The sequence below is a fragment of the Balaenoptera acutorostrata genome, chromosome 13 (assembly GCF_949987535.1).
Source record: "Balaenoptera acutorostrata chromosome 13, mBalAcu1.1, whole genome shotgun sequence".
NCBI classification, from domain to species: domain Eukaryota; kingdom Metazoa; phylum Chordata; class Mammalia; order Artiodactyla; family Balaenopteridae; genus Balaenoptera; species Balaenoptera acutorostrata.
The window spans coordinates 61732176-61759725 of record NC_080076.1 but is presented as its reverse complement, the minus strand read 5'-3'; the positions used below and the strand labels follow the sequence as shown (position 1 = coordinate 61759725).

Here is a 27550-nt window from a genome sequence, read left to right as displayed (position 1 = left end):
CTGGGGTCACGATCCAGGCCCCCAGACAGGGCCCGTTGCCTAGGCTTCCAAACCAGGATGCGCTTAACCTTTTTCAGGAGAACTTTAGTGTTTTTACTCCACTAGGGTTCCCTTGAATGATCTGTAAGAAGTAACTGCTATATTATACTATCAAACGGGTACAAATAAATATGTACAGAGCAGGCACCGTGGTTTTTATGGGGAACTTGACAAGGGGAGGTGTCTTTTTTCCTTTAGCTTCCCACCTCTTTCCTAGGATCAGCTGCTAAGGATTGGCCCAGGACCGATGGAATTACATAAGCAACGTTTCCAACTATGTTGTCTACTTCTATCTAAAAGTAGTTAGAGAAAACTGATGACTTTCAGTTTCCCATTAAAAGCTAATCCAGGTTACATAGGGTATTTGATTATCTAGACAGACAATCTCTCCATGGACATGAAGCCTTGTGGACTTGATTATTCATTTTTAAACTCACAATTTTTCCTTTAATTGGCAAGTATATTTTCATGTTTAACTCAGACCTATGCCAGACCTTTCTCACTGCCTGTGGCCCTCTGCGAGTGCTCTTAGGTGCTGGTTAGGATGGGTCGTGCAGAATCAAGAAGGCTTTTTAAAAGAAGACAACTAGAGATATATTTTAAATGCCAACTTTAAAAATCTTAAGTAAAATATCCCGGGTGATGCTCAAAAAGTGTTTTAAGTTGGAATGAGTGCTTACAGAGAAGACGAAATATCTAACAGTACCTGCCTGTCCTAAAGAGACAAATCAAAATCTGAACTCATGACTTGAATAATTTTTTTTTTTTTTTGGAGAAATGACCTCTTGTCCTGACACCATGGTCATTAAAAAAAAAAAAAAAAGAAGAAGGAAAGAAAGAAATAGTCCTAAAATGTTAGGGGAAGAGTCTAATTGTCAAGGCTCTCAAAATGATGTGTAAGAATTTCATTCTGAAGAGACTGTTTTCTTGGCAAAAAATCTTTTAGTTCAGTCTTGATGCCAATTATCTGATAATATTATTGAAAATGGGAATACAGCACAAATATATCTGGGGGAATTATAAGGCCACGCAGATGACGAACACGCAGATAACAACAACAACGACACAGAAGAACCTCAGCCCCTTATTGCCTACCTCCAGATATGGACCATTTTTTCTGGGCAGTCAACAGGGTCCCAAGCTAGACACAGCCTCCTGTTCTAAATGAGCACAGGACAGAGATGCAAACACAGGACTTGAAACCTGCCATGTTTTCTCCTGTCGTGGTTCTCTCTCACCAAGGCCCCAGCCTGCTTCCCCTCACAGAGGTCCGAGCTGTTCACAAAGCAACATTTCCTCATTTCCCACAATCCCGCATCCATGGCAGACCAGTGGCATTTGGTCCAATATCTCATTAAATCCTCCTGAAAACTAACAGTTCAATCTGTTAGAAAACTACAGTCCCTAAGCAACATAAATTACGGGCTGCGGTGGCGACACCGTGCGGCCCATTTGCCACGGAGACATCTATAGCTGCAGACTTCCTGCACATTCTGGATGCAAGAAGCGTAACCTTTACTGTAAGCCTCCCTCAGACGGTCAACACTGGAACTTAAAAGAAAAAAGTTTTTAGCAAGAAAAGTTTACTTAAGTCTACAATGCATGATTTTTGTGCTTTGCATTAATTATCCAGGTATTTAATTTTAACGTAGCATCTTTTCTTGGGAGTATGAGTTTCCTGCCACTCTTGTAGCCTGGGGATCTTCCGAGCCTCTCTTCCCCCTCAGCAAACTGACTGAAGAATATTCATAAGACACCCAGTCGGAAGGCTCTGCTCAATAGAAAATTTAGAGCTAATTTATTTTTGCTGCAGGACATCTGCAAATTATGCGAATCAGAAGTAAATAGGGATGAACGGTTTCATTCTGGACTCGTTTTGACAATCGGTGGTCACTCCACACCACCTTTAAATGTACTTGTCACTTCACAAGCAGCAGAACCTCTCTGTTGGTCACCAGGAGGGCGGGAAAGAAAAGATCTTCTGCTCCAGTGACTCTAATGATGCCTGGACTGGTCCAGAGATTGATCCTTCAGGAATCTTCCTGTGTTTTGCTCCTTTAATGAGTTTCTCCTCCTAGCCAAGGCCATGAGTCTAAACTTTTATTTCTAATAACAAACAGAAAGGTAGGCAAACCTTTGAATATTACTTTTAAAGGCCCTAAATAAAGTAGCTATAGGCCTAAGACTGCCTATATATAATTTTGAGAGCTTTTTTTTCTTGAGTGAATTTAATGCTAAATGTTTGTTGCATACAGAAAACAGTAAAATGAAGCTTTAATAACAACAAATGCTCAGCTCATGTACAAATTTACTGCTTGGTAGTTTGAGGGAGCAAAGCCTGTGATGACTGTAATTGTGTGGCGGGCACGGTGATCAATCACATCCGGCCTGTTCCGGGCCAGGCACTTTGTCCCCACGTTTGGGGCCTGTCACAGATTAAGACTTCTTGCTTAGTGGAGCTCACCTAGCTGCACTAGAAAAATACAGATGTTCTCAAATTAATCGCTTGGCCCTTGCATTGTCAGTGACACGTCCCGAAATCAGCTCGGCTGACATCACTCAGCTAAGCAGTCACCAGAAAAGTCGCATTAAAGCAATCTGTGCAGAAGTTGCACATTGGGCTTCACAGCTGTGGGCCCCCTCCTCCACCCCCCAACACCACCACCAAAGCATTTAGCTTATCTGGGCTTCTGTTTGTTTCATCTATAAAATGAGAGGTTAGGAAGAGATGAACTCCAAGGCTCCTTGCAGCTCTTGAAATTCTATGCATCATTTAGTTTGAACAATCTCGCGCATTAAACGCATTCCAAATGATAGAAATGGAAAGTGAATCCTTGCATACTAAATCATGTTTTCAAATTACTTACACTGTTGTGTCAGGAATAAGTACTTACAGAAAACAAAAATGTACCCAGCCTTAAAAGGAAAATCACATTTCAGGGAATTAGCATCCATTCAGCCTATATGAATATATATGCTTCTCAGAAAAAAAAAAAAATTGTAATCAGTCTCTGTGATTCCTCTAGACTGAATAAAAGTACACACATACACCACACTGAATTCTTGCCTTGGGCGAGATTCTTACCAATCCTATGAATTAGAGAGAATCTCACGATGGCTATCAATGAGTGAGGTACGCTTTTTTTCTTCTTTGTCGTTGAGAATGTTGTTTCTGTGTCTAAAGCACTGCTATCTGGAAAAGCTGCATGGAGGACGCTTTATGAGGTGTTCAGAGAATGCACTCAGCAGTGGGGAGGGGTAGTTTTCAAGAAATCCATTTAAATCTATGACTTTCCCTCTTCCCTCATGCCCTGGAAAAACAAACAAAAAGTTTTTGTCTCATTAATTTGATAAGCGATACTTGCCTTAGTCAACATGATATTTTTGGAGGTGTGACTTTTGGGGCAGCCATTGCTAATGTGTATCTGTCATACACTGCAATAGGCCTTTCTCAGTTAACTTTTCTGGGGGAAGGAAAAGAAAATAATGAACACAGAAAGGTAGGGGAGGACAGGACTCTTGACCATGGTCTTGTGTTTCTCACTGTGATATGTCGGCGACCTTTATCCTTTTCAGTCTGCATTTTCCTTCCATACGCTCACAATATTTCTTTAAGGAAGCTTGCTCTAAGGGTGTTGATAGGATGTTTATAGAGAAATTTAATTCCAAAGTCAAACAGGAACGCGATATGTTTTATTTAACTTCTTCCACTGAGTCCGGCAGGGCTTACTTGTGTGATACTAGATGAATCTGGATCACGGGTGAACGAACAAAGGTTCCTGTTTACAACCTACCTATGGCGACAGGGCGTCTGTGCTATCGTGAGGTTGGGCACACACTGGAAGGCCCTACTGAGGGGAATTCCAAAGCAACAAAATTTGTTATTATATAGATTTTGCACTGGTTAAATCCTGTTCCACGCAAGTTAGTAAGAGAGGGGTGAACTGTCGTAAGTCAGCTTTGTTTCACAAAATTCAGCACTTTTCCCCTATGTAAACAATTTGTGATTATCCATTGTTTTATCCGAATCTTTTCTCTCCTCCATTAACACAAATAATTGAGTGCTGATTCTTATACAGGGAACTTGAGAAAATAGTTATTTTAAGAAAAATGAATATGGAACTAACTTATTTTTCTCACTAATATAGAAGAAACAGTCTGCAAATTACCAAATTTAGCAAATCTGTTAGTGAGAGGGAGGAAAAAAAATTAAAACCAAGAGTACCGCAGGCACTAACTGTAGTTTAAGTGTTTATTTTTGCTAAGTTTAATTTAAGATATTTATGATGCTACTTCAAAGTATATTTTGTAAGAATTACAAAAGATGTTATAAAGACCTTGCCATAAGTTTCCTAGTACTTCAGTTTGGCTATAAAGTGATCTGGGGCTGCCAGGTTTAACGTGAAAACCAAACAGTTCGGCATCAAAATCAGATTAGACGTGATCAAAAATGAAACTATGTCCTGGTTAAATTCATTTAAAATATGTAATAGCTCTCAGGAAATACCTTTCAGATTAAGATTAATACTGTAAAATAATGTTGAAATAGATATAGATGTCAGTAAATGCTTTTAGCTGAGTGCTAGAAACATCCTCAGGGCTGTCCAGAGCTGGGAGGCTGGATGGTTCTCTGCGGACAGCGCTGGCAAGCTGGACGGCTCTCTGCCTAGCAGAAGAGAATACGAATGGGAGCTACAACTGGGAATAAGAAAGAAAGCAAGCGTGGAAAGCTGGCATGAAAATCATTTTAGAGCCCCAATGCCAGCCAGAATGGTAAGATGTAAATCACTTTAAAGTCTCACCATCCCATCTCCCTACATCATTGGAAGGTAATATTTGTCTCAGCATCTGATGCTACGCTACGTCAGCAGAGACCAAAAAATCAGAGTTGCTCTATCACATTCATCTTACCCAACTTTCCACACATCAGGACCACAGGCCACCCCTGCCTGTTTCTGAAGGGAGGATTCACAAGCCCACTTGGAGAGCCTGCACCTGGCTGGCTAAGGTTCACACCTCACGCTGCGTGGCATTTCTTCACTCAGGACACTAGACTCCTTGCCTTTGAACCCCAGACGCCCCCACCAGCACCAGCCAGCGACTCGTCCTCAGGAGAAGCCTGGCAGTGCTGAAACGCAGGGCTGGACCCTGTTCCCCCATAGCCCGGCGGCCTTGCGTTTCCTCTGAGGATCTAACAAGCGAGGATATGAGAAATGAGAACACAGCTGGAGTGTCAAGGTCCAGTCTTTCCTGTGGGGTGGAAACAGGGTCTAAATGACGGACTTCTGCATCGGAAAGGTGAGCCCAGTGGATGAGGGCAGCGCTGAGGAGCTGGGCCTGGCCCTCAGGGTGATGCACACACACGGCAACGACAGGCTTTGTGTGGACTCGTGGGCCGAATACTACATGTGCCAGAAGTGGGGGCAGAGACAGGATTCCCAAGCCAAGTATTCGCTGCATTTGGGTGACGGAGGCTGCAGAACCAATGTGGATTTTTACAGTGTGTGGACCATGACGCTTGAACATTATTTAGGCATGAACGTGGCCATTTTTTGTGGCCCATTTCAAGCCTACTGAGATGCCCGGTTTGTCAAAGGCTTCGAAAGGAGCCTGAGTCACCCAAGTCCCCTCTCTGCTTCCTGAGCGTAAGCGGCAGAGCTGGGTTCCAGGGGCAGCTCCGAGCCTGTCCACCTGGCTCTGCAGGGCTCCTCTCTCACACGGGGCACAATTTTCTTCTCTCACCAAATGACTGAGATGAGAAATACGGGAATGCTAGTTACAATATAGGTCATGGGACTTTCTTGTGGCTTCTTTTCCATGGGTAGGCATTGTGTCTGTCTTTTTTCTATGTCTGTTTCATTTCAACTAAAGAGCCAGAACGGCTCAGAACGGAGCTCTGGAGACAGGTGGCCTGGCTTCACCTCTGCTTCTGTCGCTTACGGTCTGTGTGACTTTAAACAGTTTACTTGTCTCCGTGTTGCTACAAGGCCTAACTGTGATAACACTCATAAAAACTTGTAATGGTGCCTAGTATGAAGCAGATGCTGAATTTTTATTGGCTATCAACATCATCATCACCATCACTATTAAATAAGTAACAACTAACACAGATGGAATGACTATTGAGAAAAGCCAACTCGTGTTCACTCGTGGATGTTTAGTAATTCAGATTTCTCAAGGTAAATCTTGCTTGTATCCTTTTTTGGGTCATTATCATCTCACTGGGTCAATAAACTTGTTTGAAGGAAGGACGGGCCCTGTAAGAAGTTTCCTACAGATGACATACATAAATATATACAAAAATGTGGTGCCCCAAGGTAGGGTAGTCACGCCGAATTCCATTCTGGGGGTACTGCTGTCTTCACGTGACTCCAGCCACAAAAAGGAGGCTGCAGTTCAGGGAAAGGGTTTTGCAGGAAGAGGAGCATGGCGAGCAAGAACAGGACTTGTTCCTTGCCTGGTCATGACTGGAAGCAGGTGGTCTGGAGTCAGCTATGCCTCTGTGAGGAGCTGGCAGGGGGCACGGGGGCATGCGGTGGGAAGAGCGCCCAGGGGTCATGTTGGCAGGACCTGCTGTCTATTCACTCACTCAGTGATCCTGCCCTCAGAGGGCTTCCAGTCAACTCAGAGGCAGCAAGTCTGCTTAGAAACAGGCAAACCAGAGACCGACTCAGGACCCACCCATGGAAAGAGAGGAGCCCCAGCCCTACATTCTAGGCAGCACATACGGGATTTAGTTTCTCTTTGTTTTCTGTTTTTTAATCAAAGCCGTAAAGCTGAAACTGCACAAATTCTGAGGCCTGCACTAGGGAGTGATGTGGATTGGATCTGAAGTGCTGTGAGCTTCCAGAATGCTAGACACACTCATATTCTGTTTGTAGGTGATCTGTGCAGAGTCGCTGTTACTAGTAAAGAAAATAACAAACTGACAGCTGTTGAGAGCCTCCGCCAGCACTACCCACATTCCACTCTCTGGTGGCTTAAAATAAGGCACAGGGCGCATTGTTTTCTTCACTTATGACTGACATACCCTGTGCCTCCCCAGGAATCTGGGCACATGTGTTCCGGCTGGTTCCAGGTTGATGGCCAGCCTGCTTGGCTTTGGGGGGTATTAAGGTGACAATTCAGGAGGTGCTTTTCGGAGGCAATTTGGTTTCCTTGCTTTCACCGTTGCCAGTAACGATGCAGGAATACTCCGGGCTGCGTGCTCTGAATGTGGCTGGGTGTCTTTCTGGGGCTTTCCTAACCCCAGGTAAACACGCACAATTGCATCAGTTTTCTCCTGCTGTGAGCTCGGCAAAGCAACCCTCCCAGCAGCCCAGGCCTGAGAGTTCAAAAGGCAGACGCTCCATCATACACCCGGCCCCCCGTACCAAGGCTGGCCTAATGCTCTGGGGCTGACTGCTGGTTAGAATGGTGAGGGCAGTACTTCAAAACCTGTCTAAACATCCTTTGTCTACCAATATTAAAACATTAAAAAAATTGTGGTGAAATATAGATAACACAGAATTTACTAACAACCATTTTTAAGTGTAGAGCTCAGTGGCATTAAGTATGATGAAATAAAATTTATATTTTAAGGCAAGCCAAGAAAAAATTAAACATAAAATTCTCTCTCTGTGTTTGTTTGCGCCTTCTCCCTCCCTAATGTGCAATGTGCATCTGTCATACACGTTAATCAGAGCTCCTCAAAGATGGGAAGACCTGCTCAACAGTAAATATCAATTTTCTTTTCTTTCTTCTGACGCTAGCAAATGTAACTTAAAAGAACTGTGTGCTTTCCCAGCTCCGTAGGGGGTCATGGTGACTTGCTGCTCACTTTGTATGTGCCTACCTGGACTATGTATCCTTGGTGAACTTTATGTTGTTCTCAGAGCTTTCTGAGAATCTGCTTCCTGGGTTATAATCCTCAGTTTGGCTCAAATAAAATTTCCTTTTTTCTTCTTAACTTGATAGTTAATTAAATTTTCATCAACAAGTACATTCACATTGTGGGCAACCGTCACCACCATCCATTTCTAGAACTTTTTCATCTTCCTAAACTGAAACACTTGCACCCATTACACACTATCCTCATTCTTTCCTCTCCCCAGTTCCTGCTCACCATTATTTAACTTGTGTATCTATGAATTTGACTACCCTAGGTACCTCACATAAGTAGAACCATAGAATACTTGTGATTTTGTGTCTGGCTTACTTCACTTAGCATAATGGCCTCAAGGTTTATCCGTGTTGTAGCAGGTGCCAGAATGTCCTTCCTTTTTTAAGGCCGAATACTATTCCATTGTCTCGATGGACACACCAGATTTTGTTTGTCCATTCATCTGTTGACGGACATTTGGACTGTTTCCACCTTTTGGTTATCGTGAATAACGCTGCTATGAATATGGGTGTATAAATACCTGTTCAAGTCCCTGCTTTCAATTCTTTGTGGTATATACGTAGAAAGACATTTTTGTCAATAAAAACAGTAGGGCTGCATCTCTGGGTCCCGGTTCAGTATGCTTCTCATTTCGTGCATACTTAAAAAGGGATTGCATGTGGCCAGAGAAATAAGTTTCATAGGTTGTGTTTTGCCAAATCACGAAATTAACTTGGGAGAGACTTGTGGGCTAATCCATTCTCTTCCAGGGAGCCCCTCAAGCTATCATCATCAACAATAATTTAGAATCCAAAAATCCACTTTAATTTGTCTTTCTATATCCTACTTAGTTTCTCTCTTAGCTTATGGATCTGTCATTACGGCTATTTCCTTTTCCTTAGCTTAACAGGACTTGTTATTTGTTCAGAGCTCCAGCTTAATTGTTGTAGGTTCTTCACATACTGTCATTAAAATTAGCAGTGTCACAGTGAAAGAGAAATGATTGCTGAGTGCCCTCAGTTTAAACTAAAAAACGCTGAGGCTAATGCACTGGTCAGGACAGTAATTAAAAGATATTTTAAGAATCCAAAATTTTATAAGTCATAGAACACATGGTATTAAAATAATTGTTGGTGATGCCCTCTGACGCTCTGTGTTAGGAAAAGGACCTGAACATCAGTGAAGAGTGTTGCGCTGTACGTCATCAGGTCTATAATTTTGACCTTTGAAACTGTGAACTTGTTAACAAAGCTCATTAATCAACCACATTCTTCCTAGAGTCGGCTTTTCCATTCATATGGTGAATCATCGTTCTAACTCTGCTACTTACAACTTCAGTTAAATTTTGTTGTCATTGTTGTTCTTTATATCAGTGTAGATCATAAAAGTAAAAATGTATGCAGAATAAGAATGAACCATTTATTCATGTTGCTTTCCTTCGTTAAAAGACGGTCAGCAGCTCTGTGCTTGGAAGGCTTCCCTGGCGACTTATCACTACCAACCTGGGTATCAGCCGTGGACGGCAGGGGCTCAGGATGGGGTGACAGACAGAGCCTGGACCTCACACTGCCACAATGATGGGCATGTCACCGCGTGAGGGGCGTTCAATAGACCAGACTTGACCTAGAGTTACGCAAGGTTTACAGAATCAGGCTGGCACCCCAAAGTTCCAGGTTAAAAAAATCACCATTTTAGAACTTAGGGAGGAGTTTCTGGGTGAGTCAGAGGCTGTTTGGAGATCCAAATGGATGGGCCATTTAAGTCCAGGCACCAGCACAGCAATTAGGGCGGTAGGAAATTAAATTGCTCTGGAAGTGAAGGCCGTAGAGCTCAGGCATTGAGCAATTTCCTGCCAGGGAATGCAAGTGGGTGGTCCTGGCCCCAGAGCGAGTGTGGCACGGCCGTGGAGTGGCTCTGAGGCTCCTGGGGGCTCCTCGGAAAGTGCTAGATGCCCGCTGAGCAGAGGGGGCGGGGCTGCGGGGGCAGGTCTCTGGATGTGCTGTGAAGGCTCCAGGATTCGCCGCAGCCAAAAGCAGCAGAAGAGTCTCATAACTGCAGTCTGATGTCAAGACCAAGTGGGGTCTTGGATTGGACACTGGCGCAGCTCCAAAACTTCAGGGCACCGGAGATTATTTAAATTTGGATTCTCCTTCTTAAAGACAGGCCGTAAAGATGTATGTGTATTGGGGTGGGAGATAAAGGGTATACAGGGAAATACACTACCGTTTTATTCTCAGATGATGGCAGATACATAAGTCCTACTGCTTCTCAAACCCAGCGTAACGAAATCAACAGCCACGGTGCTAGCAGGGAGCCTGTTCTCACAGGATCCCCAGGTTTTCTGGCTCTCTTACCTCGGCTGGGCTATGCAGCGGGAGAACCCATAGCACCCCGGGCTCTGACTTGGTCAGCTGGGCACGGTCCATCAGGAGGCCGCCTTAGGAAGGAGGGTCTGGCTGATGGGGGCCGGCTTCCCTCCCGAGACCCCATCCACCATGATAAGCATGGTCGGGGTGAAACCGAACAGGACCCTGTGGAGCTCCTGGGCACAAAAGCCTTTCTGTGCCCCCCATTTCTTGATTATAGGAAATAGGCTTTATTCAGCCCCCATGACCTTCCTTGAGTTCCGAGGGGCAGTTCAAACAGGTGCTAATCAGGGAAGGGAGGGGATGCAGAGACAAGGGAGGAGCAGTCAGGAAACAATAGTGCAGCCTTGGGGCAGGGTCCTGCTTCCAGCAAGGGATACACAATATCTCCGAGCTGCTTTGCAGATACTGAAACCCCCACCAGGTGGGAGAAGTTAACGGTGTACTGTCCACAAGCACTAGACCCCAGACCGGTTGGAACCAGAAGGTTGATGATGCTGACTCCTGTCTCCCCACTAACCAATCAGGAGCATGTCCACGAGCTGAGCACGCCCTCTCTGAACCATTACTATAAAACTCCTCACTACCCCTCCAAGCCGGGACACACAGTTTTGAGGGCACTAGCCCGCTGTGACCCCCTTTGCCTGGCAAAGCAGTAAAGCATTTCTTTTCTACTTCACCCAAAACTCTGTCTCCAAGATTTAATTCGGTGTTGGGTACAGAGGCCGGATTCAACTTCAGGGGCAGCCTAGGGCCCTCTTGTGCTAGGCAAACTGTTCTGAAAGACCAGGAAGATGATTAGAATAGGAATAGAATTTAAGAAATTTAATGTTAATCTTCTGAGTGAAAGCGCTCTAACAGATGTTACAATCTGAGGCTCCTCTAGATTCCAAAGTTTCCCGACCTGGATTACAGAGCGATACAGAAGTCAACAGCAATTCTAAGTGCGGAAAGATGGGACGGGCTCTTGTCATAAACTGGAGGCACACAATCCAAACCACCTGTCGGCATCACGGACAAGATAAATGAAGCTTAAATTTCGTGTATTTCCAAGTGGGAACCATTTATTCATCGATTTGATGGCATCTCAGGTACTGAAGACGTGGGCAAGGAAAGAGTCTATTGTCTTTTTCTGGCATAAGCATCATCTATAGCCAGAAACGTGTATGTGAATTTTAAAATGGGGTTATTTTCATGTCTCCTGCTTAGTTTATCTTAAAATAGAATTAGGAATCACCAATTGGCAACTGGATACCCATTTTATCTGGCCAACACAGCATTAAAAAATGGCTAGTTGCCAGTGTGAAAAAAATTCAGAAGATTTAACAAAAGAAATCAAGATTTCTCACTTCCCCAGGGGTGGGAGGGGACAGTAATATCTGTGACATAGTGGCACACCTAATGGGCCTGAGCAGCCCAACCTTCTCCAGACACGCTCTTCACCAGGCCCCGCCCCAGGTCAGCCCTCCTGGGCCTCCTTGTAGGCAGTTCTGATTGAGACCTTAATCTAGACCTCCTGTGACTTTAAGACCAGAACTCTGAGTCAACCCTACCTGGATAAATTATAAAAGAAAAACCTTGGCAATTGTAACTATGAAACTATACAGCCGACAGATGTATACAATTAAGCCGTTCTCCGTGCAGACACCCTCATTCATGTCCAGTGTCCCCTAAGGGGACAATACCACTCCCAGATGACAGCCACCGAGTGAAGAGTTTCAGTTAATGCTATGTCCCACTTTGTTCCCACCATCTTAATGTATTTCTGAGATTTTCCTCCTTCCCTTTTAGTAAAGGTAAGAACCATTCCTAGGAATTAGGCAGCAATTTGCTTTGCAGAGCGGCCAATTCTTCCACAACTGACTTCTGACTCCAAACCCACAACCCAGGCTTTTAGCTAAATCAGGGAAAGGGATGAAGGACATTTTGATAGCTCCGGATAACTCCACACTTACATTAAGCTGTTCAGGAAATGGCTTTTTCCTGATTTTGTTTCTATTAATGTTTTCCTTCTGACATAAGGCCAGTGAGCCAATGTTTACCATAAATTCTCATCAAGCACACTTGGAGGAACAATGCTGTGCAAGGATGCAGTGGGAGTGCTATTAGCAGATGAAGGGCTGGCGATGAGAAGACCCACATGAATTACCAAGACGTAAGTCTGAGCATTTCCATTGTGAACCCACTGAAATGAAGACCTGAAAAACTGGATATTTTAATTTATTTAGGGCACATGCTCATTGTATAGATAAAATTTCATCCTGAGGCTCTTATTCTTTTTCTGAATATAATAATTTCTATCTCGATTGATGTTGCTTGTGAAAAATATGCAAGGCAGTACACTATTATAAAAAATGTTTCAAAGGTGGTTTGGAAATAAGTGATAATTTAAGTAAATGATAGATATGAGCCCATTTTTCTTTTAATTAAGCCAGATCTGAATTTAAATATATTCCTATTCATTTAAATGATTTTAATATATCAAATAAAAAACTTAAATAATTGTTGTTCAGACCTTTAAAAATCATACTATTCAAAAGAGGGAATCTGTCCACCAGAAAACCTACAGTACAGAAAAATTAATAAAGCATCTTATATTATAAAACTTATATATCCCTAATAATAAAAAGCCAAAGCGATTCAAAGTCCAGGGTGGCACTGAAGGGCTTGCATGAAAGGAGTGCTTTTTGTCTTTAATTACTAAATATACTCCATGTCTACTAGGGGCAAAGACTGTGCTGGGGTGTCAGAGATAATTAGAAAGGATCACATCACAGCCTGTAACATGCTAGAATCTAACAGAAGAGGCAGATGGTACCCGAATAATTCAGGAGGCTGAATGCGTGGAAGGTGCAGCCTGAGCGCTGTGATGAGGTGAGTCAGGGAAGCACCGCATCCCAGGTCCACCCTGGAATTCTGCTATTGGGCTACTGGTGCTCCGAGTCATCTCAGGAACATAACTAACTTTAGAAAGCTGTGTTCGTGCCTGCGTGTGCAGGAGAGAGAAAATAGGCCATTCGTAGATAGGATAACCTGGGCTACATTTTGGCCAATTTTTGGTTTTGTGTTGTTTTCACAAACAAATAGAAGGATGTTGGATTTAATAAATGAGTCAATTTTTACTTGTTGCTGTAAAACCCATAAAAATAGCTTGACTTTAGTTCCAACACAGCAGTGCCAAGAGGAAAACAGTATACATGAAAATAAGAACAAAAACTCCTTCCAGTGAAGCATTATGCCCTTTGAAAGGCACAGTCTGTGAGGACACTGGGCAAAAACATGCCTTTCCTATTAGTCAATATATTATTTAACACGGCATCACATCTTACAATGGTGAGATATGCCAAAAAAAAAGAAAAAGAAAAAGAAAATAGCATTCCTCTACTAACACAGTAGCTCCTCTTTATCTTCTTTGAAAATTAATTTTATGTAACTTTCTATAAATGAACCTAAGTTAAAGATTCCAGATATAACTCCTTTCCTTGTTAAAAAGAAATTTAGATTTATGTTAGAAGAAGAGGGACCATGAATTTTGCCCAAAGAAGTCAAGTTAGACATTGGCCTACTTTTATTTTTTTTTAACATATATATATTTTCTATAGTCTAAGTATTTTTCATTACTGTTTTACTCATTAATACAAAACTAGAAAGAACTGAACAAGTGATACTATTAAGTTTGAATTCTCGGATTCACCGACCAAGACGACAGGTTTCAACAATCACCCTAAGTAAAACATCCTCAGTTTTCATGCCCTGGGTATTTCCTACCCTACAAACTAGAACGTGAGGTCATGTCAACATGAATGAGACAGACGCCCTCTACAACATGCAGAGCCTTCCTGGGACAGAGCTGGGGACATCAACACAGCATCTGGGGACAGCAGCCATGGAGAACAATCAATCTCAGTGGTAAATATGTAACCCCCTCTGAACCCCTTATAGGTACCGTCAGACTTGAACTTCAGAGGGATGATACAGTGAAAGAACACATTTTAATAAGCTGTGCTAACGGATACAGGATACAAACGAGCTGTGCTGGAAAGCTACAGGTCACTCCAATAGGAATCAGTAGGACAGCTGCGCCCTGAGATGGCTGGGGAGAGCCCAGCTCAGTGTGCGCAGGCTCAGGGCTGGTCACGTGGCAGGAGGGTCCACACCCCTTGAGAGGTGCTAGAGCAGGCTCGGGGTGCCCCTATAGATGCAGGATGCTCTTAAGGACCTGGGAAAGACTGATGCTGTCCTCTGTTCTGAGCCGGGAGGCAGACCACCGGCCCCAGCCCGGGTCTGGGTCTGACAGGTTCGGATACCCAAAGAATCTGCGCTGAGTGCCAAGGCCATGCTTACTCAGATGAACTTGGGGCTTAGCAGGAAGTCTGCGAGGGAGGTGGTGTCGGTGCCCCAGCACTTGCTTCCTTCTGCGTAGGGAGTAAAACCCTCCGATCGAGCAGGGGCCTCTGCACAAGGAATACCGCTGGGCCAGTCTGGCCCAAGAGCATTTCCTCCGCGCTCTCAGCTCTAGCATCTCTGCCCAGGCCTGGCTTCAGGCTGCGGGGCCTGCGACCTGTCCTACTCCTGGTGGTTGTGCTCCCGGCCACCTTCGCAACTAAGACCCACGTGCTCCACGTGGACTCCGCATGGAGAGGCGGACCCCCTCCAAAGGAGAATCAGCTCCCGGTCCCGGCCGGCCTCTGAGGGTGGAAACAAAGCCTTTAAGGTGGGCAATGGACCTGAGACTAGCCTCAGCTACAGCTCACGGGCAAAGCAGCATAGCATGCGTACTGACAAAGTAGTTAATATTCACTGGGGCCAGCACCGTAATGGTCGTAACTCATTTCCTTCTCCTAACACTCATGGGAAAGTCCTATTATGATGCCTTCGGGGCATTTTACTGGGGAAGCTGGGGGACGGAAAGCCAGCCATGTGCCAGGGTCACACAGCTCAGCAGAGTCCGTGTCAGCCTCTGTCTCCAGGGGCCGCTGCCCACTCCACAGCCCCCAGAATCTAGGGTTTGCCTCTGAGGAGGAAGGAGAGAAGCTCGCTTGCTGAAGGTTTACTATTGGGAAGCAACCGCATAGCACAGGGAGATCAGCTCGGTGCTTTGTGACCACCTAGAGGGGTGGGATAGGGAGGGTGGGAGGGAGGGAGATGCAAGAGGGAAGAGATATGGGAACATATGTATATGTATAACTGATTCACTTTGTTATAAAGCAGAAACTAACACACCATTGTAAAGCAATTATACTCCAATAAAGATGTTAACAAACAACAACAACAACAACAAAAACTCAACAAAGTTCTCTCACTCATTAAACCAGACGAGGACACAGCATCCTCACTGCTGCGAATTATCAGAAGTAAACCACCGGCTCCAAGAATGCCACGGAACACACGTATTCGAAAGGATTTACAAAACGCTTCTGTAAAGGAGGAAGAGGAAAACGCTTTCATGTAGCTATTCTCCAATGATAGCTCAAAAAGGAGATTAAAACAGGCTGGCAGTTTGAAATATCTGTAGACTTCCAGCAAGAGTAGACAGCAACAAGCCGACGACTATTTGGTGTTTCCAGCTACTGGTTACCCAAGAGCAGCTGAGGCTTACAGAGTGAGAGGCACCTCTGAGCTTGACTGCTGTGACCAGTGGGGTGGTAACACTCAGACACCCCTGGATTGACCCCAGGCTCTGCCGCGTATACCCATGTGGCCTTGAACAGCTTTCCGAACTTCTGGGCTATCGTTTATCAAGCACCAGCTATGCCCGTACTTGATTTTCAGACTTCCCCCGTACACATTATCATCATCATCATCATTATCGTCATGTTTCACATTTGCAGACTGAGTTCAGAGAGGTTAAGTGACTTCCCTAAATCTATGCTGCCATCAGGTAGGAGCTGGGGAGTGAACACAGGTCTGTGAGAGTCTAAAGCCTGTTGGCTGCCCTTATCATTCTCTGACACTCTCCTCCTATAAACTAAAAAAACTGGTGCCTATGTTTCCCACCTTCCTTTTAAACCTTCAGTCTTAAAATCCTTGGAAGTTTTAACTGAACATTTTACACACCTAAAAGTATTGCAACGGTGCTTTAAGTATCAATGTAGCATATGAAAGGCTTTGTACAGACAAGTAAAATTTCCTTTTCTGAGTGTTCAAATGTGATAACACCATCTCGTCATCTTTAACTTGAAATCAAAACTATCAGATTTTATTTTTTTATAATTTAAGGAAGGTGAAGTTAGGGGACTAGAAGACATCTAAATTGGCTTCTACAGATCCAATGATTTAAATGTAACCAGTTTGTTGGGACTTTATAGCTAAAATTATATTTGTGTGTCTAACTGTTAGCTAATCTGTAAATTGTAATAAATATATTTGCAATTATTAAATGTTACAAGATAAAAAAAAAAAAAAAAAAAGAGGGCCCGGAGAGCCCCCAATAGAACATAATTAAATAAACCATTAGATTGAGTCCAGAAATAGTCAGAATATGGCAGCTATTAGAGTAACCATATGAAGTCCAGGTTAGAAGAACCCTTAAAAAGGTCAATTTAATTTACCGCTGAACAAGGAGCCCACTCAATTATCATCTAGGAAACTGAAGGACACTAGCTGATTGATTGATTAGGAGGGCACTTCCGGACCTATTTGTGAACACATGTATCCTGTTTCACATATGCCAAAAGCATGTGCTAGAGTAGAAAAGTCTCAGCATCTGATTATTATTTACACAGCTACATATCAAGTACACATATTCTAAATAACCACAAAGACATGTCTAGATGTGACTTTCTCAATGCACTTTCAGAAAATGTGATTTTGAAATAGGACTTCAGATAAAGCATCCAGACTTAAGACATTTTTCACATGTAACTCACACTTAACTGTAGTGGAAAAAATTTTCCTATGTCAAGTGTCAACCGCTCTAGTGGGGGAACAGTTAATGTCGACTTACCTCCACTCACATGCTGTAGGCGTCTCTTTGAAAAGAGGGCTTTCAACAGACATTTTCCCTTATCTTTTTTGTTTCATGTTTTCAGATACTCTTCCTATGTTATTGAACTTTTTTATCTTGGTAGTTCCAGTGTTTTTAAAATATAATAGAAAGGTGTTAAATATTCAATGATATAGGCTGCTTTTGCAAAATGTACATCTGTTAAAAAGCTTTATGGGAAGGAGATAGAGGTATGGTGCTGGAGGATGAAAATAGTCACATTTACCTATAACAGGTGTTCATGAAGTAGAATAACTAACATTTGCTATTTTGAGCAAGAATGTGTATCTCTTTAATGATTTCCGTTTAGTCACAACTTCTGTAATTTCTATTTACCACAATGACCGAGACAGAAATATTACTGTAATTGATACAAATGTTCTCAAATTTCTAAAAGATCTATAGCAATTTTAGAAACAATAGTAAATATAATTAATCAGGGTAAAATAGATGGTGCTTGTATACTAAATTCTGTCAAACATGTTATTGAGATAAATTATTCCTTATGAAAAATGTTGAAAATGCAGGCATTTTCATTTATACAAATAAATTTAATTATACAGGGATGAAAATGATAAAAACTAAGTATCTGCTACTCAACTTATTTTATATTAATTTTGAGAGTGTGTTGTCACGTGACTCTGCATGAAACTTTTATTTCATAGCTATTCATCTCAACACCCTTTCTTAACATTTGCTGCGTCAAAACACTGCACCCTCAGAAGAACACATACTTCTGGGAAGGGGAAAGTAATAAGAAATTGCTTTCTTAAAGAATAAGATACAAATACATGGAAAGGTTTTGTAAAAGGTTTTAAGGAAAAGCAGGTTTTGTATTGTATTAGTCTAGGCAAGGCTCAAATGTATTAATATTCACAAACAGGTAACAACTAGTCTAATTTGTGATAGGTTTGTAAAACATTATAGCCAAATAAAACTGAAGGTCATCTCAGTTTTCAGTCATTATGGCCTAGGTGTGAAAGGATTCCATGAGTTAGTATGAGTTGAACAGATTTTACAGGTTCTATTCCAGCAACTAATTTTTAGAGAAGGCTGAGCCTTCAGAAGCCCACACGATCTTAGTTAAGCTAATAACTGGCAATGTCTCCCAGTGAAATTTGCTGTCCCTCCTCCAAAGAGCTCAGGCCCACGTGGCCTGGCACGCTGACCCACCCAGACGGTCACTACTGACTTTTCCCCGGCAGGACAGACTTCCAATTGTAATTCCAGAACTACGGATGCATTTGCTTCACCCACACTTTCTCTTGGGCCCAGGATGTCCTTATGACCAATGGCATGTGCTCGCATTGGCGACCCAGAGTCTAGCCCGGGCAGCAGTGGGCCTGCAAGTTTGATTAGCACAGGCTCGAACAAGCAAACACGACCTAGCACTACACTGAAAGCCAGCTCTTTCCTGTTCACCCTCCTTCTCTCATTACATCTCCCCACTGCTCGCCTTTTAACCGAGTGCCTCCTGTGTGACAATGGTAAATGCGTGGCTAAAAGATGAACCCCTCACCGGCCAACACGCGGAGACCTGAATCTGCTGCACAAAGCAAGCTTTGGAGAAGCAACTGTGTATGTTTACAGCATGAGACAGAGTAAGGAGCCCCCACTGCACTTGCAGGACAGCAACTGCGTAGTCGTGTCACCATTGGCTGCCGCGTAACAGAAAACCAGAGAGTTTGGGGGGACTTCAGAGATCGGGGAGTGCAATTTGCTCAACTTAAAGATGAAGGAACTAAGGCCCGGAGAAGGTCAGAATCACAAAATTAGTTAAAACACAGGTCTAGGAATTCCAAATCTAAACTCCCTGTTGCTAACCAAACACTGTAGCTTGTTATGTATCAATAACTCTTCAGCCACTTACTCATGATTACTATCATATTTTAACGGTTCTGTTTAAAAATACAACTTTTAAAATTTAGACTCAAATTTTGGGAGAAAACCCTGAACAATTAGAAGTTTTTAGAATTTCTATTAAATACGACAGTTTGGACCACATGACTCTTCAGGTCAAAATCTTACAAGTTTTGTACTTAGAGGCATAGTATATTGGCAAATTTGCCTTACAAGGGAGCATATTCTATATTTCAGAAAAAGCAAATACACAAGTGGCACATGCTGTGAAAATAACCCTGTTAAGGTTATTATCTAGTAAATAATCATGTAAATTTGATATGAGTCACTGGAATTTAGTCTAAAGTTGTATCAAGGCCATATGTTACCATAGGCAATTTCTTCAAATGCATAATTTATAACACAACCTCCATGACTGCCTGAGAGTCCAAGGTAGAATAATGAATTACTCCTGCAGAAACAGACCCTTGGAGGATGAATTAACATTTAGCTAAGGTCACGAGGGCAACTGGATTTGTAGTTTCAGGCTATTCCTCACAGAGAACTTGCCAGATGACACAAAAATCCAACAAATTCCCACAACTAAAAATCAACTCTCCAAAATGTTTAGTTTGAATATCCAGGCGTACAAGGGCCTAGTGCTGCTGAGAATTTGTACTGGATCATATTTAAAAAAAAAAAAAGTACCAACCACTGGTACTAAAGCTAAGCTTTCCACATAAACACCGAGGTGGGGAGAGAAAAAGCACATCCAGGAAAAAGTGTATGAGAGGTGACGGAGAAGAAGAAGGAAGAAAAAAGATAGAGATGTGAAGGGAGAAAGAAATAAAGAGACTGACAGCTAGAGAAGCAGAGAAGGGTAAAGAAAAGAAAGCTAGAGAAACGAGAAATGAAAAAGGAGGAGGAGGCTTCCCGTTATAAGATAAACAAGTCCTGGGGATGGGATGTACAGCTCAGTGTCTATAGTTAATATCACTATACTAGTAACACTACATATACACCACACTATAGCGCTGTATATTTGAAAGTAGCTAGGAGAGTAGATCATGAAAGTTCTCAACACAAGAAAAAAGATTTAAAAAATGGAGAGAAATTAAACAATGTGTGAGCAAAGAGAAAGGAAGAAAGTATGGATGACAAGTGGGGAGGAGGAGCTGAAATGATGGGGACCAATTAGTCACATATGAGCTGGGACAGAGCAGCTGTTTGTCCTAAGGCCTAACTAGACCAGTTACCAGAAAACGAAGGAAGAAGCAAGGAAAGATGTATATGTATGTATACACATTTGGATATTAACTCCCCCCTTAAATATCGCTGTGACCCAAGGGTTTACCTTCATCCTTGACCTCCTTCTGACTTGACAGTAGCTCTAAGTGCCCTCGTCCCAGCCCCAGCTTCAGCCGGACGTACGTGGATGGATGACTCTGACTGTGGAAAGTACTCTTTCTGGTCCACACCAGCATATCTGACTGCTCAGTGGTCATGTCTACTCCACGTTACAGGAAGAGTGAACTTAGAAAGTGCAGAGCTGAGCTCCCCGTCTTCACGCTCCACATGTCCCACCTCCTACACATTCCACATTTGGGGAGTGGCAATACCCCCACCAACTGCCACGGCAGCAATGAGGTTCTTTCTATTTTGCTCCATCTCCCTCAGATAGGCCTCCAAACGGCTACTACAACGTAGCTCCTTATGTTTCTGAAGTTGCTGGTCTTCCTAACTCCAGCCTTTTTCTCTCCTTGCTGGCCTCAACCCTAACATCAGAGTGATCTTTCTAAGAGCAAAAGCACATCACATTACTACCTGCTTAAATGCCACCAGTGGATTTTGCGACCAGGTCCAGCTCCTTAGATGACCAGACAAGACCTCCAAGACCTGGTTTTGCCGACCCCTCTGTCCTCACCTCCTATCATCCGTAACCTTACTCACACTCCATAATTTTAAAAAATCTTTTCTTTAACTTGAAGTCTAGTTGATGTACAATGTTGTGTTAGTTTCAGGTATACAGCACAGTGATTCAATTATACATATATATACATATTCTTTCTCATATTCTTTTCCATTATGGTTTATCACAGCATACTGAATACAGTTCCCTGTGCTAGACATAGGACCCTGTTGTTTATAATTGTTTTTAAACTACATAAACACGGGACAATCTGGGGCTTCCCTGGTGGCGCAGTGGTTGAGAATCTGCCTGCCAATGCAGGGGACACGGGTTCGAGCCCTGGTCTGGGAAGATCCCACATGCCGTGGAGCAGCTGGGCCCGCGTGCCACAACTACTGAGCCTGCGTGTCTGGAGCCTGTGCTCCGCAACAAGAGAGGCTGCGATAGTGAGAGGCCCGCGCACCGCGATGAACCCCCACTTGCCGCAACTAAAGCCCTCGCACAGAAACGAAGACCCAACACAGCCATAAATAAATTAAAAAATAATAATAATAAATTAATTAATTAATTAAAAAAAAGGGACAATCTGTCTTTTCACTTCTTGCTGTCTATATTTTATGTTGATCATCCCTATATAAACTGAACATTGTATTATTAAGCAAGCTTTCACTCACTTCCACAAGACAAAAGACACTGCCTATTTTTCACGTATTAGAGGTGAAGATTGCTTATTATAGCCATATCTGTTTTTCTCCTTCTCTGACCACCCCTGGCCAAACAGGGCAACCTTATAACATCCAACATGCTACCATTCTTGTCCTTATGTGTCCATGCCCTGCGTTGCTGTCCAGCTGCTTTCTGAGAGTCCCTTTCTCATGGGATATTAACATGGTGCCTGCACATAACATGGGCCCAATAAATTCTGTCATCGCCATAATCTTCAAGATAATGAGAAGGAGAAGTCTTTTTTCTCATATCCTCAAGACCTAGTCTGTTGGTAGTAAATACTAAACATTTCCTGGTGAATAAATGATTTTACTGATTCTGCCAAGTTTTATGTACCAACTCGTGGGAAGACACATGATCCTTATGTTGACCCAGCATGAGAAACTGCATATTTACACAAAATCATAGCCATGTACTCTAAATTTTGTCCCATAACCTTGACTGCTTTATGATGCAAAATAGGAACAACCAGAGCCACAGATGTATCTTGGTCATCAAAGCCAAAAGAGTAACTGAATATTTTCACACACAAGAAGCCTCTCGGCAAACAGCGGGCCAGGAGCATATGGGTGGCAATGGCCAGGAGCTCACCTTTTCTTCATGACCAACACGACTCCAAGAAATATAATCACGAACAGCAAGATGCCAGCGATGACTCCTGCGATCTTGACTGTGTGGTCTGTTTGTTTCTCGGGTTCTGGGACTGGTTTTGGAGTGGCAGCTCCTGAAGGGGAGAGGAAACGAGAAAGACGACACGGTGGGTAAGGGAGAATAAAAATGTTAGCTTTTTAAAATTTTGCTGCATTTAACAGAGTCATAAGACTTATCAGAGCTAGCAGACAGACGAGCTTTGATTTTTTTCAACGGCTTTCACAGGCGCTGAAAGGAATGTAATTGTTCGCATTGTTCTTCCATATTTCACTAAATCCCAACACAAGTTGGAAAGCACACCCACACCTGACCCTTTTATAAGAGACTCTTCTCAAACACAGTTTTTAAAATATATTTATTATCTCTATGGGCTCCCTGATCTTTCTGCCTTTTAGAAACTTGCTAACAACACAATAGACATCCTCAGCCTTTATCCAAAGTTGATTTGCTGGAACATTTCCCCCAATTATTTTTCATAAATGAAGCAGTAATTCCATAACAATATTAGCCCAAACACCTGGAGAAGAGAGATAAGCTCACTTACTGTGCATTTTACCAGCAATTGTTTTTTAACACAATAGAGATTCTTTTCCCCCCTGCCTTTGAAAATCTAAATCTAGGTCACATCTGGTAGGCAAAAGACTCCTTCTAAGCAATTTATTCACAAAGTGGGAAGCAGCCGATGATCACACTACTGGCACCCACATTTCGTATCTGTTTAAATGAGATAACCAGGGCCTTCCATTGGCCACTGTCTTAGCTCTCCTGCTTTCCCATTTTCAAAACACTATCTGTCCTGTTTACAGTATAATGTGATGGAATGTCAAATCTGTGTCTGATGAAATATCCATTTCCTCTGCTAAATGAGTTCAGGATGAAAAATATTAGGACTGTAATGTTCAATTCACTAAACAGAATCCACTTTGGAAGGGCTTCTCCCTTTTTAATCAGAACACGACAGTCCTTGGCATCTGAGCCATCACGTTCCCTCCCTAGGGAGACAGGTCATTGGGAAAGTAGGAATTTTATGTCCAAATTTCTCACGTTAGAATTTTCTTCTTGCTTTTGTTGGTAAAAATGAAATCAACACTGACTATGGTACCAGCCCTTTCTACTCTTCCACTAGGTTTTGCATTCATGCTTCATCTGACTCTTGAAAAACTTAACCATCACTGTCTCCTGTGCACTCCAGGCAGGGCTTAGTCTAAGATGAGTCATCACAGAGAAGCAGGGTGTCAAGCTGCAACTTTCCATCTGTTTCCACTGGAACATATAAATGTTTCTTTCAAAAGTTATTCATATTAAGATTTTATATGAGACTCTGCACCCTGAACATGGCCGTGGCCATCAGACAGACGGAGTTGGTCAAGATCAGGGGAGAAACACAAGGCAGGAGACGGAGGGCCACGATCACCTGAGTTTCCACCCGACGTGTACTTTCCAATCAAAGCGACGGTTGCAAGGAGAGCAGTGGGGATGTGAAAAATCACACCTTATTAAATACAAACCCTTCCGGATATAATGACTCTTTACAGGCCATTTTTATTTCTGACCACTTCAGGAGGAAGTCCTGCTATTTTGTTTGAAAGAATATCCCTCAAACAGTTGTCCAAATGAACCTTGAAAATATTTACTGTTTTTTATTGTAATAACATCTGAAGTATACCACTCCAATAGGCCACTGGAACATACAGCCAAGTGGTAGGTTTGGAGGATATTGTTACTTTGAATAAACTGCTAAGAAAAATTTAAACATTGTGTATGTTTTAAAAAATGAATAAAAGGTGAAAAAAGCCATTCATGTAAAAATAACATATTTCAAATTCACAAAACTGACAAAAAGTCCAATGGCTTTCAATTTTGATTTTTTTATTACCCAATTTGAAAATTTAACTTAAAAAAATAAAATCTAATTGGTTTTATTCTTCCAAATGCTGGCATATTGGGGACCATTCCATTTATCTCACTAGGGATAGAATGCAAGTTCTCCAGATACATTTTCTAAATAAATGATTCTCTAAGTTTTTTGTAACTAAGTTATTCCAGTAAATACAACACTTGGGGAAGAAATTATTTAGAAAAACTGGGTTTGGCTTAAAAATTTAAATTTAAAAAATTACAAGGATTCAACTCATACATTGTAAACACTCCATTAAGAGAAGAGCGTCCTGTTAATGGTCACACGTTTGCTCCTGTTACCTAAACGACTAGTTACGTTGTGCTTTAGTCTTTTTCCTAAGCTCTCTGAGAAGTGAGGAGTGATCCTACCCATCCTTGGGTCAGGGAAAGAGATCAGCCCTGCAGCCCCTCATTCCCTGCAGGAAGCAGGCAAGCACATTGTTATGCAGCCAGCGAAGGTCAGGATCATCATTCTTTAGCACCTACTTTTAACTCATTTCACGTTGCAGGTCAAGAAAATGAAATGTTCAACCTCTGTGGGACACAGTTGCAAGGTAACCATGGCAGCAATCATGCAAAATGGGGGAGCAACTGAAAAAACGTGAGGAGGGCTGCCCTGCAGGTCTGTGCGCGACCCTCCCTTTACCTGAAAGGTACGGCCACCGGCTCACCGTGGTGGGGCCTGGGTGAAGGGGCTGGTTCAGGTGTCCGGGTTTAGGACTACTCTGGGGAAACACAAGTTGGGCTGAAATGAGTCAAGACCCCGGGATAATCTCGCGAAGGTGTGTTATTCACTGCAGGTTCCCTCAGGGACACACCATCCCTGCCATCTCCGTGTGCTCTGCCCTCCATCCCGGCCTGAGATGGGCATCCTTCCATCCTTCCCCCACAGGATGCTCTTCTCTCCCCGTTTCTTGCTTTGGAAACATGTGCTTGTGAGCTGTCAGTCAGCCTCAGACAGAGGATAATTTGTGACAGAATGTGGTTGCAACTGATAGCTTGTTTTTTTCCCCCTTTACCCAAATCTATGAACGTAAGAGTGTAATTTACAAACTGCTTGGCAAAAGAGTTGTTATAATATTTTCCCCTCTGTTTTGTTATTTTCTTGCCGGGTTTCTAATGGTATAAACTTTTATTCTTTTTTTCTTGGTATAAATTCTAATTCTTCATGGAAAGGTGCTTTTATTCTCTTCTACTGTGCATCGTGCTTAGAGGTTACTGCACATGTAGCTCCTTTTAAAGAGAATAAATTCAAATGTATGCATTTCACAGTGAAATGCATTTCACAGTGGGCATTATCACAGTGGACGTATTCATTAAAATGATAAATAAGCTAAATATTTCAGGGGGAAGGAGAATGAACATCATCTCCACAGATGCCCACGCTGCTGACTCCCAGTGACAGCTCCGGGCGTGTTGTTTTGTTTCAATGACCAAAAGAAGTTTTTTTTTTTTTTTTAAAAAAGGATGGTATTCCAGTGAACCTGCATTATTTAAGGTTTCAGATATAATGTCTAACGTGAAAACTCTCAAAAGAAAGGGAGCAATTAGCCAATGCAGTGTTTGGCTGGTTTTTAACCTGGCAGGAAACAGTCCGTCTTGGTCCAGGGTTGGACGTTAAATTCAGTAACAGCAGCTCTCAGGCTGAGAACTGGATGTACTCAGCCACTGGCTCGAGGGTCTGGGCCCAGTTCTGGCCACTGAACAGGCTGCATAAATTTCCCCCGAAGACCCACGGACACCAGCCCAGAAGGACACGGAGGCATCACCGCTGCCTGGAGTGGCTGAGCCCCAGGGCCAGGTCTTCCTCTCCTGAGCAAACGGAAAGCCTTTCTAGAGGGAAGGGAGGGGGCGTGGCTACCCAGAACCTCTGCACGATGGTGACTAGGGCTGGCTGCCCTTGACTGTGGGGGAAATCAGTAATATTCTCCATTTATACATCAAGAGTTTATTGCACATCCAACGATGTGTCGTGCACTGTTCTAGAAACACAGCAGCGAGCACGTGGGTAAAACAAAAGCCTCTCTCCTTGTGGAAATTAGATTTCTGTGGGACACAGACCCAGAGGTAAACGATACTGTGCAGGTTGTCAATCGGTGCTCGTGCTACAGAGGAACCCGTGTGGGGTGGGGATGGCAGGGCAGGGAAGCTGCTGCTGAGCTCTGAGATGGGCTATCAGAGAAGAATTACTGAGAAATAACATGTGAGCAGAGACCAGAAAGAGGAAGGGGTGTGAGATATGCTGACATCCAGGGAGGACAGTGGGAAGAAAAAGTTTAAAGCTACAAGACGAGGCTGTGAAACACTGAGGTGTGACTGGAGTGGATATGCCGGGGAAAGTGGGGGGCACAATGACAGACTTGGGGGCACCTCAAGAGAATCTGGAAGGACTTTGCTTTTCCTTTGCATGGGATGGGAGCCACGGAGGGATTCAAAGTGGAAGAGGGATGTGACCTGGCTTAGCTTTCAACAGGATCACGCAGGATCACCAGGGTCACTGGTGGCAGTGTTTAGAACAGACCGTTGGGGGTCAATAGTGAAAACAGGTATGTCAGTTATGAGGTTATTGCGATAATCCACACAAGAGATTAGGATGGTCTGGAATAAGATGGCAGTGGAGGTTGTGAGACATGGTCACACTTGAGATCTATTTTGACGGTCCAGCCATCATTATCTGTCCATGAACTGGATGGAGGGTGTGTTGATACAACATCCAGGTTTCTGGCAGGAGTGACTGGAAAGATGGGGTTACCATGTCCTGGGATGCAGAGGACTTGGAGGGGCAGATGTGGAAGGGTAGGTGGGGAAATCAGGAATTTGGTTTTGGACAAGTTAGTTTTGAGATCCCCTTTGGGTGTCTAGTATCTCAAGTAGGCTGTGGGGCATAAAGGGGAGAGGTCTAGACGTGGGGTGAACATTTGGGGGGCTGCCAGCAAAACGATGGTCTTTAAAGCCACGAGACTCAGGAGGGCACCTGGGAGGTGAAGAGAGACGGTGCGTCACGAGGAGGGACCAGTAATGGAGACAAAAAGGAATGGCAGATTGAGGGAGGGGGCAGGAGGGAAATCGGCGAGGAGGAGGAGGGAGTCAGTGTGATACAGGCAGAAAGGGAGCATCACTACGGAGCCAGGGCGGGTGTGGGGATCCAGGGACGCTCTCTTCCTTAAGATGCGAGAAATCAGGGCATTCTGAATGGTGATGCGTACGGTCCCCGAGAGAGGGAAAGGTTGATGACGCAGGAGGGAAAGGAGATGGCTGCTGGAGCAGTGACCTTG

The 27550-nt window shown here is 43.3% G+C and overlaps 1 protein-coding gene across 1 annotated transcript in view; it reads right to left on the bottom strand.

Moving 5' to 3' along the window:
* The window catches only part of PTPRM (protein tyrosine phosphatase receptor type M), a 763379-nt gene that overhangs the window by 213002 nt on the left and 522827 nt on the right, over positions 1-27550 (bottom strand). The window contains exon 15 of the mRNA XM_057526667.1: positions 22317-22449. Coding sequence (XP_057382650.1) covers positions 22317-22449 — 133 coding nt within the window. The remainder of the gene's footprint in view (positions 1-22316; positions 22450-27550) is intronic.